This window comes from Anabrus simplex, chromosome 1 (assembly GCF_040414725.1).
Source record: "Anabrus simplex isolate iqAnaSimp1 chromosome 1, ASM4041472v1, whole genome shotgun sequence".
NCBI lineage: Eukaryota > Metazoa > Arthropoda > Insecta > Orthoptera > Tettigoniidae > Anabrus > Anabrus simplex.
The window spans coordinates 479154039-479167637 of record NC_090265.1 but is presented as its reverse complement, the minus strand read 5'-3'; the positions used below and the strand labels follow the sequence as shown (position 1 = coordinate 479167637).

At 37.1% G+C, this 13599-nt stretch overlaps 1 protein-coding gene across 2 annotated transcripts in view; it reads left to right on the top strand.

Annotated features, from left to right (window-relative positions):
* Nucleotides 1-13599, top strand: part of LOC136867409 (kelch-like protein diablo) — a 106788-nt gene that overhangs the window by 77351 nt on the left and 15838 nt on the right. For both annotated transcript variants that reach the window (XM_067144617.2, XM_067144609.2), the window contains exon 7: nt 7200-7311. In XM_067144617.2, the coding sequence (XP_067000718.2) occupies nt 7200-7311 (112 nt within the window). The remainder of the gene's footprint in view (nt 1-7199; nt 7312-13599) is intronic.

The following is a 13599-nucleotide window of genomic DNA, read 5'->3' as shown; positions in this document are numbered from 1 at the left end:
ACTTGAGTTCCATTAACATTAAATGTTTCACAATATTATACAAAATTATATGATATTCATACAAAATCCCATACTCTAAATAATTTGACAGCTCAAAATGTCATTGTCTTATATGACACTTTAATCTAATAAAATTATAACAATTTAAACATAATTTTTTTTTTCCTATTTGCTTTACGTCGCACCGACACAGATAGGTCTTATGGCGACGATTGGATGGGAAAGGCCTAGGAGGAGGAAGGAAGCGGCCGTGGCCTTAATTAAGGTACAGCCCCAGAATTTGCCTGGTGTGAAAATGGGAAACCACGGAAAACCATTTTCAGGGCTGCCGACAGTGGGGTTCGAACCCACTATCTCCCGATTACTGGATACTGGCCACACTTAGTGACTGCAGCTATCGAGCTCGGTTTAAACATAATTAAATAGACCACGAACCTGCTACGCAGGCGTAGCAGGGGGAGAGGTGATACTCCCACGTGGCGCGTCCCCAGGTGGCGGATAGGGGGGTCCTAACTGGCTTGCTGGCGGACTTGAGGGAAATAAAATACCTCTCACGGACCAAACACACTACCCCCTGCGGGTGGGGGACGCAAATGTAGAATACACCCGCGGTATCCCCTGCCTGTCGTAAGAGGCGACTACAAGTGGCGACCAAGGCATGAATGAATTAGAACCATGAAACTACTCTTGATTCGTACCGTCATGCGGGGAACACCATGGGTTGCATGTACTTGCGAGTAGTATCACTAAGTTGGTACGAAATAGGTTTGTGATTCGTTGCAGTAAAAATCCTGGCCGGGTGGATTCCAGTACCCGTGCGTTGTACCCATGTGGGCAACACCGCGGGTCTGGGCATAGCCTGTGAGTTGTACCACTATATGAGCGACACTGTGGGTCTGCGTTGCCTGTGATTAGTACTCACTATGTGAGGAACACCACGGGGCCCTTGGGACCGGCACCCGTGACTAGTACACCTAGGTGAGGAAACTCATCGGTTTGCGTTGGCTGTAAGTGGCGCCATTGTGTGCGAAACACCATAGGTCTGCGTTACCTGTACGACGTACAATTGTGAGTAGTGCCATCTTTTGTGGTACACCGTGAGTCTTCGCTACTTCTGATTAATACCCCAACATGACACATACCGTGGTTCTATTTTACTTGCGACATGTACCATTCTGTGGGGCCTTAGACTTGGATTTTGCACACCCTTTGGACACCAAGCATCATTGTGCTTTATAAGTGTTTCCTTGGTCGGTAATAATGTTATTTTCGATCTCTATTGAGTCCGATCCACTGGTTTCTGTTTGTTTTGTGTTTTGTTGGGTTCCTGTCCATCCATTCATTCTTCATGACATATTTTATTTTTATTTTGGTCAGTGGTTGCCTTTGAAATTTTTGTCTTTCATTTCGTACCATTAGGGGCTGATGACCTTCGATGTTAGGCCCCTTAAAACAACGAGGCTCATCAGCATCATCATAATTAAATAGTGGAGTACCATATATATATTTGTCAAATCTTGGGATTCATACACTTATACAGGTACATACCCTCATAACTATATGAAGAGATCTGTAGCCTTTCTTTACAACCTCGTTGGTGTGATTACCCCCAATGAAGATCATTCCTTATATTAACACTTAGGTACTTACACTGACCCCCTAAAGGTACTATCACCCCATCTACACAGTAATTAAAACTGAGAGGACTTTTCTTCTTGGTGTAACTTACAACCTGACTTATCATCCCATTTACCATCATACCATTATCTGCTGTCCATCTCACAACATGTCCAACTCATTGGATGAACGGTCAGCGTACTGGCCTTCGGTTCAGAGGGTCCCGGGTTCGATTCCCGGCCGGGTCAGGGATTTTAACCTTAATTGGTTAATTCCAATGGCACGGGGTCTGGGTGTATGTGCTGTCTTCATCATCATTTCATCCTCATCATGATGTGCAGCTCGCCTACGGGCGTCAAATAGAAAGACCTGCACCTGGCGAGCTGAACCCGTCCTGGGATATCCCGGTTCTAAAAGCCATACGACATTTCATTTCATTTCATCTCATGTCACAACATTATTGAGGTCTTTTTGCGACACAATCCTGCAACTTATTTACTACTCTATACAGTATATCACAATCTGCAAACAGCCTTATGTGTTCTTTACTCATACCATTTATATATGAGGCAGTCTGTTCTAAAACTTGTCTTATCCACCATAAGTGTTTTAGGAAATGCCAAAAACTGGTCATTTTTGTAATATATATATATATATATATATATATCACTTATTGAATTGTATTACCATGCATTCAAGTCTAAAGTCATAGGGTCATCTTATTGAAGAATTATAAGTACAATTAGTAGAACATCAATAAGTTAATTTTTTATAAGATGAATTTTGGACCATTCAGTGAGAAAATCAAATATTTTACCTTGTACAACTTATTTAAAAAACAATAAAGAGAAAAAATATGAACATAATGTTATGATAAAACATGCTAGTACACTAATATACTTTCCTGCTATCAGTGTAATGATATTCACTAATAAATCAATCACTCCAGTGGATTTATCACTCTTACATCATATCAGTCAACTCTCATTACTTGAAGAAACTCTCTCTATAGACTACACTGCACTCACAATAGAACCAAATTCAACAATAAAACATCACTTCATTGTTTTTAATCATGTTAATAATGCATTACACTCTCAAATCTGATCCCTTCTATTGAGATCCATCATGAAGAACTTCTGTTTCTTCATCAATATTCTTTATATCTACATCGGGACAGGTGAGTGTTGTAAGATAACAAGCAGCTCGACCTTCAAGCTCGTCGAGTTTGCTAATACTTTAACCCTTTGTAATAATAATGTTATTGGTTTTACGTCCAGTTAACTACTTTTACAGTTTTCAGAGACACTGAGATCCTGGAATTTTGTCTTGCAGGAGTTACTTAATGTGCCGGTAAATCTACTGATACGAGGCTCACATATTTGAGCATCTTCAAATACCACCGGACTGAGCCGGGATTGAACTCGCCTTTTGTGCCTATGGGTTTGTGTGTTCAGCGTTCTGATGACTTGAGACGTAGGAGAAAAAAATGTTAAATCATTGACTAATGAAGACAAAACTAAAATACTTCTAGTAGACACAGTAAGAGTCCCCAGCAGAAATGAATTAATGAGGTTTCACTGTATTTAAACTAAACTAAAATATTAGGATGTAACGTTCATAGCCCACCTCTCTCTTTTCTCCTTGGTTTTTCTCCAGGAATCCGGACTACGCTTTGCTCTTCCCCTTTTACTTTCCGCAGCAGGAGTAATATTCTCCATCATCCTAATACTCTGTATTGAGAGCACAAAACTACACGAAGTACTAACATAGTTCAAGAACAGCTGACATAAACTGCGGGTAAAATGCAGCATGAAGCACATGCTGAAAGCATCTTTTTCTGTTGGTTGATAGTATAAGGTGTGATTTGGAACGACAAGTACTATGGTTAAGGCTAATTGTTGAACAATAAATACCCTAAGTTTGGTGACAGATTTCTATGGCAAAAGGCAAGTTTTGATGCCTGGTTTTGTGATAGAATTATCACAAACCTAACCAAGAAGTCAGTGCTACCTCTAACTCATTTTTTATTTATTTATTAGATAAGACCAGTTTTGAAACAGACCACCCCATGTATAAGAAAATATAAAGGTCCAATAATATTGCCGTGTGGAACACCCCTGCTCTTAATCATTACAGGATCAGATAACACTACTCTAATTTTCCGAGTTCTGTTTTCTAGAAATTTTTTTTTTGCTAGTGGCTTTATATTGTATTGACACAGATAGGTCTTATGGGGACAGTGGGATAGAAAAGGCCTAGGAGTTGGAAGGAAGTGGCTGTGGCCTTAATTAAGGTATGAAAATGTGAAACCACGGAAAACCATCTTCAGGGCTGCCGACAGTGGGATTCGAACCCACTATCTCCCTGATGCAAGCTCACAGCCGCACGCCCCTAACTACAAGGCCAACTCGCCCGGTGTAGAAATTTAGCCACCAATTCGACCATTCTTTTGTCTAGTCCTGTAGCCCTCATTTTCATCAGTAATCTCTCATGATATCAAAAGCCTTGGCTAGGTCAATAGTGATACAGTCTTTTTGATCTCCTGAATCTAAAATATCTGCTATATCTTGCTGGAATCCTACAAGTTGAGCTTCAGTGGAATAACCTTTCCTAAATCCAAACTGTCTTCTATCAAACAGTAATTTTGCAAACATGTGTAGTATATTCAGAAAGAATGCTTTCCCAGAGCTTACAAACAACACATCAACCCGACTGGTCCGTAATAATCCGCTTTATGTTTATTACTCTTTCCTTTGTTTACAACATCATGCTAACTGCCAAAAATAAACTTGATTTCCAGTGTCTATTTCAAGAATGGATTGATTAATTGGTTCATATGAGTTGCGACTAAAACAGATGTAAATTGCATAAATGATAGTAGACACACAAGAAATCGGAACAATCCATATTGCTGTCTAGGAACTATCATGGCGATGAATTTCAAATAAATTATAGATGTAATCAGTAGGAAAGCGATACTAGTTGCTACACATTGGATTGTACAGCCCTCACTTTGGCAAGCCAGCAGTAGATCAGTGTACAGAAAGCCATGAATCAAGGTCATACAGCTCACCAGTGGGGCAACAACATCCAGCTGCATTATTGTTAGGCTCCATAAGATTCTAGGTACAGGTTGCAGTGGAAACGGTCAGAATTTTTTTTTTTTATTTTTTTTTTTTTTTAATTTTTTTTTTTTTTTGCATGTGATCTCGTAGCACATTGATTGTGTCACAGAAGTTTCAGGCAAAGTTGCCAACACTTAATGGCAAAAAGTAACCAAAATGATTTGCCAAAATGGCCAGAAATGGCTAAATATGTGGAATAGATTACAAATAGTCACTATATGCATAAGTGTAAATCATGAGACAGGATAGGTTTATGCATATACACACTTTTTTTAAGTGTAACGGCTGAAGGAGAAGAAAAATTTATGAAAGTTCCATTTTTTTTAATGGTACTGAACTCACCTAAAAAAAATATACATCATCATCCTCCTCATCCCTTCTCAACTGTACCCCTTCCAGAAGCACTTGTGGGATATCCATTGATTTATTTGAGATGACATTTAAGCTGTACTTGTTAAAACAAATCGAAAAACATGAAAAACAACACATCCTCGACTTCTGCATTTGAATGAGGCAAAGTTAGGGCTGAAAGAACAAACCAGACTAATTCTAAATAGGGATTTTCTACTGCAGCATCTTGATATTCATTAAATTCTAGCCAGAATTCAGTCATGGAGGACCTATTTATCCATTGATGAAAAGTGATATTCCTACACTGATTTTCATTTTTGTCAGTACTTCTTTCAAATCCTACAGCTAAGTCTGTGATAGACTTTTTAACTGTTTTTTAAGACTTCATTCACACTTAATAGTGATTTTTTTGGGGGGGGAGGGGGATTTCAATGTTGTCAGGCAGCTGATTTAGAATTTCTGTAACTTTTTTTTTTTTTTTTTTTTTTAAATTTACGTACTTATATCTTAAATTCTCCTTGGTGTCATCTGACAAATTGGAAATTTTCATTTCATTCTCAAGGGAATAACCAAAATATGTTATGCAGATAAGGGAGATGAACATGTTAGAAAAGTCAAATGGGAAATTTTACATGAAATGAATTTCATTATATTTCCATACTGGCAAATATGTTTTTGGTGATTATTTACGAAACAGGGATGTTCAATTACTTTCATCATTTATAAATATAAGAAGTATTTCACAAAATGCCCAAAATAGCAATACAGTAGAGTCTCGATTATCCGACTTAAACGGGACCTGGAGTACGTCGGATCACCGAAAATGTCGGATAATACGGAATAACTTTGAAAATGAACTAAAATAAACAGGAAGGCTATACTGTATTATGTACTATGTTTTACGGGACTCTATTTATTGACTTATTAATTCAATTGTACAGTAGATGCAGTACTCTTTTCTTACTACGCCTGTAGCCAGGTGCAGACGTCTTGGCTTGGGCTGCAAGAGTTTTGATATCATCTTGAAATTCAGCCCAGTCTCATCACAATTAAAAATCTGATCACCGGTTAATCCTTCAGCAAGAATTATTTCTTGAAATTGTCTTGTAAATTTCACAACCTCATCGGATTTAGCTGACAGTTTTTCTCCACAGATATTAAGCTGCCCAATGCCGTACCGTTTTTTCCACCGATCAAGCCACCCAGCACTTGCAGTAAAATTAGGGTCCCTTTATTAAACTTCTTCTGGATATACACCGTCATTTCTTGCAGAATGGGGCCAGATATTGACAAGCCCTTTTCCTGGTTTTTAGGGAACGAGAGAAATAGTGTTACACTTACTTTTCCGTACTCACATTTTTCATTGTTTTTTTCTAATTTTCAGTGCATCACTTGTTGCTCTGGTAGAGCACCACTTTTCAATTTATTCCCTCGTATGTTTCCAGTCTCCCACTGTAACACGTCCAACAGCATAATCTGAAGCCATCATTTTTTGGAGAGTTCCCCTTTGTCCAGTCTCTTTAACCCACTCTACTTGTCTTCCTTTCTTACGTTTATTCGCCATACTCACAGAGGATATGAAAACTATAACTTCCGCACCCAACTAATACTACATTGAACAATCCTACCGCATGACTGCTAGTGCTTGTCCCACGGTCGCACCCTCCACACCCCGTGTCCCAGAATTGCATCCACCTAAAGTTCAAATTAAGACTACCAGTGTCGGATAACACGGAGTGTCGGATAAGCGAAGGTCGGTTGAGCGAGACTCTACTGTATTAAAATATGAAACTGAACTGAAAATTACAGTTAAAACATCCAAAGTAAATATGGCTAGAAATGACCAAATCAGGAAAAGAAAGTGGCCAAAATGCTGCTAATGGCTCTTTCAAAAAAAATGTATAACTTAATACTCTAAAGTGGCCAGATCTAGCCACTTTTTGGCTAAATTGGCAACCCTAGTTTCAAGATCAGTTTTGGCGTGAAGACTGCGACACTTTCCTTGCAAGCTACTCTTCATTACTCCATCTGTTGCATTGGTTAAGTTTGCACTATGTATAAAATAATGCTGAGGATCTAAATGAATCATCTTGTTATTTTCAGATGTATGATAAAATTCAGAAATCATGGAAGACAATGGCCTCAATGAATTGTTGTAGAGCTTACCATGGTGTTACCAGTATTGGGGGCTACATCTATGCAATTGGGGGAATAGGTAAGAACTTTCCAATTATGAATGTTGCAACTGTGTTTCTTTTATATCCCTCAGCCTTTTGTCTATGACTTTCTCCACTATTTTTAGCCCATGTGATAATAGGGTTATACCTCTGATATTCACATTTCTTCCTATTTCCTTTTTTGAACAATAGAACAATGCTTCCTTGTTGCCAATCTTCAGGTACCCTTTCATCCTTCCATATGGCATTGAGGGCTTGGTATAGCCACTGTAGTCCAATGCTTCCTGCTGCCTTAATCATATCAGCATTGAATTCGTCTTTTCCACTTGCCTTACCTTTGGTCATTGCTTTCACTGCCCTTTCAAGTTCCAACCATGTTATCGGGTTCTCTTCTTTTTCTCCATCTATTATTTGCATTTTCTTATCTCCTTCTTCCTCCGAGCAGTCATCCTCATTATAAAGTTTTTCAAAATACTTTGCCATCACCTTCTGGAGACCCTTTTCGTCATGTACTATTGATCAATCTCCTCGCTCTAATGTTTTGATTTTTTCTTGATTTATTCTTTTTGATTCTATTACTCTGTATAATAGTTTCTGATTTCCTTGACTATCTTGCTCAGTTTTTTTGGTAAACTCTCCCCAACATTTCTCCTTTTCTTCCTTGATATTCCTCTTTACTTGTAGTTGCAATCTTTTGTATTCCACATGTAACCTTTCTATCTTATTCTCATCCCTTTTATACGTTTTTGCTTTTCCTTATCCATTTCTTTCTTCACCTTGTTCCTTTCTTTTATTTCTTTTTTTATTTTGTCTGTCCACCACCGTGTCTCCTTTCCCTTAAACTTTGCTTTTGTTTTTCCGCATACCTCAATTGCTGCTTCCACAAATGTCTGTCTTAAATTGTCCCACTCTTCTTCTCCACTTCATATTTCCGTGTTAGGCAACTTCCTTTTTATACAATCTTGGAATGCCATTTTTTTATTCTCCTCCTCCAATTCCTAAATCCTGATCTTTGGTTTGTTCTTCAATACAATTAGGGATTTTTACTTGTTTTAATTCCACAGTTAATAATCTGTGATCACACCATACTTTCACTGGGTATTGTCTTTGTATTCATGATGTATCTTCCCCATTCTCTGTCTGTTGTTATAAAATGGATGAGTGTTCTATACTGTCCATCCCAACTATATCGGCTGATCTTATGGCTATTCCTCTTCCTGTTCATAAATATTTTATGTATATTGTACTGTACAGTATGTTTATTTTATTACTCTTCATGTGTTCTTAATTTAAAAGAAAAATGAATTCATAATTGTTCATAAATGTTTCATATATGTATCTTTTGAATGTCTATTTCATTATGATAAAATGTTGAATTCGATTGTCTGGATTTTTGCTTATCTGGGTGACCCCTAGTAAAAATTAGTCTGGATAATAGAATTGACTGTACTTGTACAGAGTGATCAGATATGCTTTACTACAGTTCACGCAGTGCCTTTTGTATTACTCATAATTACAGAGTTTTCTGATGTTCCCACCTTATCAATACTATGTATGTTGTAAAATTTATTTATTTACATCTAAATTGCAATACTAGTTTCAGTCCATGGATCATCCTCAGTTGCTTACACTAACAGTTAAAATACGGTAGTACATTCACAATCATTAGAAACCACTTTCTTTGAGTTTGTCATATACAGTAATACAGTCTTAAAGTCTAATAACCATCTATGTTTCATTTCACTAGCACTGTTGAATTAGAACACTATTCTCGAACTTTTATAAATTTTATAAATTCACTGTCTTAAGATCTAGTAACCATTGTTTAGATTGTTACACTAACAATTAAAAGAGTACTTTCACAATCATTAAAAATAATTTTCTTTGAGAAAATCTAATAAAACATCTGTTTCTTTTCACTGACATATCTCTATCTGTTGAATGGGGTACCAAAAGTCCGTCGGGGTTATGTAATTATGTTGCCTCAAAACACACTTCCCGGATTTTTATAAATTCACTACCTTAAAATGTAGTAGCCAATTACTTAATTTTTTCTTATTGTGCTACGTTAAAATCTCAGTAAAATGGGGCGTCATGAAATTAGTTACACTAGTATATATATATATATTTTTTTTTTTGCCGTGCCAACTTAGTGTTGAAAAGTGGTTTGTCAGCTTGTTGTTGTACTCTTGATAGTAAGTATATATATATATATATTTTTTTTTTTTTTGCCGTGCCAACTTAGTGTTGAAAAGTGGTTTGTCAGCTTGTTGTTGTACTCTTGATAGTAAGGCTAGGAAGGAACATCTTCAAATAGGTGATTGGTTGCATAATGCATATAGCCTTAGTTGTGTGAAATGCCTCCTTGTAGAGTAAATGTGTTGTGTGATGTCTGGAAAGACAAAAAGGAGATGTCAGAAAATGTTTTTATTAATATGTGTCAAGTTTGAGAAGATTACTTACGTAACTTACTCCCTCATGTTCTCATGGGCCGATTCCCAGCAGCCTGTTGCTGGTGCACTGAGTATTGTACGCGCACTTTTTAGTGATAGATTTTTGTACTCGATTGAGGAGTAAGAAGGGAGCACTGCCGGTTCCGGTAATACTGCCAACTGAATGGAAATGAAATCTGAATTGAATCGATAATATGATCGATTGATATGAATTTTCTAACCCTTTATTATCTTACGCCAACAACTGTGTTACACACACAATATATAATACTATATAACATTTCCCGATGCTAAACGTGTTCCTAGCGTGAATTCTATAGTTTGGCTTTGATGTGTAAACAATAATAGTACGAGTACTTAAAGTGTACGCCAGATGTCGCACAGCGATGATAAGCGATTCTTAGTTTGTGTTTCAAAGATTGCCAATACGAATCTCGAAGATAACCGAAGTCGACCGATTCAGCACTAGGGTGTAAATCTATCGCTAAAAAGTGCGCAGATAATACTCTTTTCTTGTTTGCAGTGAGCTATAGCTTAGTGTGTGAGAGGGGAGAGTAAGACGGGTGTGGTAGCGCAGGGTTTAGAGGGAATGACTTGCAGGGGCTGAAGTGCGTGTTTACAATGTTGATTGATGATTTTATTTAAATAAAGGTTTTTAATTAGAGAAATAAAAGCGTCATATAGGATATTGGTTATGTCAGTTATTTCATTAAGGTTTTGTTTCAGGTTGGTATATTGTTCAAGGTGTATAAAACATTCTTCAGTAATATTGAGTAGGGTGCCTTTCGGTATGGTTTTTGAAATGTTCATATCATTTTTGATGTTGGAAAAGCTGTGTTTTGAATCAATCATATGGTGCCCTTTTGCTGAAAATCTATTATGCCTAATTTCATTTATATGTCAGGTGTAACAAGTGTTTAGGTTCCTCCCTGTATGTTCGATGTACCTGGCTTGATATTTTGTGCATTCCATTCTGTAAATACTTTGAGTAGTTGTATTTATTGGGTTTAATAATTGATCTTTTGTTGTGAAAGAGGGAAGAGTTGTTTTGGGAAGTTTTAAATGCTACTATTAGATAATATCATTTGAATACATTGGTGATATGGTGAGTACTGTTGTTTTTGAAGGTGAAGGACACGTATTCGTTTTTAGGTTTATCTTCTTTAATTAGTTTTCATTAGGGTTTGTGTTTGATCTGCAAATAATTTTATTTATGAATTCCATATTGATTATAAGACTGTAATATATGACTAACTCAAAGAAAGTGGTTTCTAATGATAGTGAATGTTTTATTTTAATTGCTATTGTAAGCAACTGAGGATGATCCACGGATCGAGACTGTTTGCAATTTAGATTAAGATAAATAAATTTTACAACATATATAGTATTGATTTGGTGGGAACGTCAGAAAACACTGTAATTGTGAGTCATAAAACATCAATACAGAAAAATGAAACTAATCACACGTGTTTTTATATGGGCGAGCTTCCCGCTCTTTCGCTGCTTGCAGGAAGGGGATGTCATGGTATACCATTACATGTTTTGTCCATGACTCCGCCTTTGTTTTGTGTTTATGAATTTCCCTACTAGCTGACCTTGTACACGTTGTGTCTGGTATTGCAATTGTATTTCAACTGTTCCCAAGTATGAATTTTGTTCTTTTCTTAATTCTGTAATTAGTCACAAAGGGTATTAATGCTTGTATGTTTTCAACCACACAACATGTCTTGATGCCGGCCCCACAGTGTAGGGGTACATGCCTGCCTCTAACCCGGAGGCCCTGGATTTGATTCCTGGCCAGTTCAGGGTTTTTCACCTTGATCTGAGGGCTGGTTCGAAGTCCACTCAGCCTATGTAATTACAATCGAGGGGCTATCTGACAATGAGATGGCAGCCCCGGGCTAGGAAGCCAAGAATAATGGCTGAGAGGATTTATCATGCTGACCACACGACACCCTCATAATCTGCAGTCCTTCGGGCAGAGCAGCGCTTGGTAGGCCATGGGCCTTCAGGGGCTGTTGCACCATTGGGTTAAACATGTCTTGATGTACGAATCATGTTAACTCATTCAGCTCATGAAGTTCAAAGACAGTTTCAAGAAAGATTCCCTGGTGTTAAAATACTGTCTTTACAATACATTTCAGGAAACTGGTAGTATCCTTCCTGTAAAACAAAAAAACAAAAACAAAAACAGCATAAGGTTCTCACCAAAGAAGGAAATTTAGATGACATTGGTCATAGTTGGAAAATTGTCCTTAAAAAATCACTTTGTCATCTCGCACAACAAGTGAAAATTTTATATGGGTCTGTTAAAAGGCTACTAAATTATTACACTTAAAGCCATATAAAATAACCATGACACATACTCTTCAATAAGGTGACGCTATACATACATACATATTTTGTGAGTGGAGTCTGGAAAATGTATACAATGGATAAATAGACTCACAACAATATTCTTCTCAGACGAGGGCTGGTTCCACCTTCATGGTTGTCATTACTGGAGTGCTGTTAAATCTGACTTTTTACATGACGTGTCCCTCCATCATACAAAAATTGGTGTATAGTGTGCCATCATTGGTAGAAGAATCATAGGACACTTTTTTTTTTAGAATACGGTTAATTATGTTACTTAAGTCAGTACGTCACTAACTTCCTTTTTCATAGAATTGACCAACAGGCAACATGATTTTGCAATGTTTCAACAGAACTCTGCCATTGCTCACACTGAATAATTTTATGAGAGAATTCACAATTTGTTTCCACTTGTGGCTCCCTTCTTCCCCCAATTTATTGCCTTAGATTATTATCTCTGGGGTTAATTTAAACATTCTCTGTTCAAGACAAACTTGCACACCATTCAAGAACTGAAATGTAATATTTGTCAAGAAATTGCCAGGATTCCTCAATGTAAACTGTACCAAGTGATGAGTAGTTTCCTAATGAAGTGTCAAAAATTTGTGGAGGTAGAATGAGGGTAGTTTCAGCAGCCCCTTTCATAATTTGTTATGTAACGAACTTAAAATTGTTTGTGCTACCTTCCTGCTACTGTAAACAAGCGCACACTTGCCCATAGTAAAAATACAGTGCGGTGGAGGAAAGCATACCTCATCTCCCTCTATTTGTGATGACTGTAGTAGTAAGGTCGTGATGTCCTTTAAATGCCTAATAATATTTCCATCTAATGACCACAGAATGCTTCTTGACACTAAAACCTCTGTAAGTGTTGAATGTCTTTCAGAAATGTACAAATGTAGTAATATTACAAATGGAGATATTAATGCACTTGGTTTTCTTTGTGTTCAAGCTTTTATGTCTGCCCTCCTTCCCTTATGCATAGATCATAAAATTCTAGCATGAAAACTATGAGGTTAATATTCAAGAAATACGGACAGATGTATAAAACCTTGAAAATGTTGCAAATATCCAGACAGCTACTTTTCATATCTTGGACTTGAAATTTTCACAAGACTGCCATTGATATTTTCCTTTTCACTGAACTGGAAAATGGCAAAGAACAAAATAATTTGTAAACAAGATTGTAAATAATTTTGTCATGGTCAGTTTTCCTGTTAAATCAATTTGCGAGAAGGAAACATTGTTTATGCAATGGAAGATCGTGCTCGATTTAGACGTTATTTAGGTAGACGTTGTCTAAGGCTTAAAACTCGTCATTGTTTCTGCAATCAGCCCATTGAGTTTTATGTTTTAGGCCCTCTCTGAAGCACCCCTCATACTCAATTATTTTGAACAACATTTAGGTAAGATCCTACTTGCCCTTATCCTAACTTAAATACCAAGTTCAGTGAAACTCCCCCATCCTTTTTTTCCATGATTTTGTAACAAACAAACCCAACATAGGCTGTTATTTAT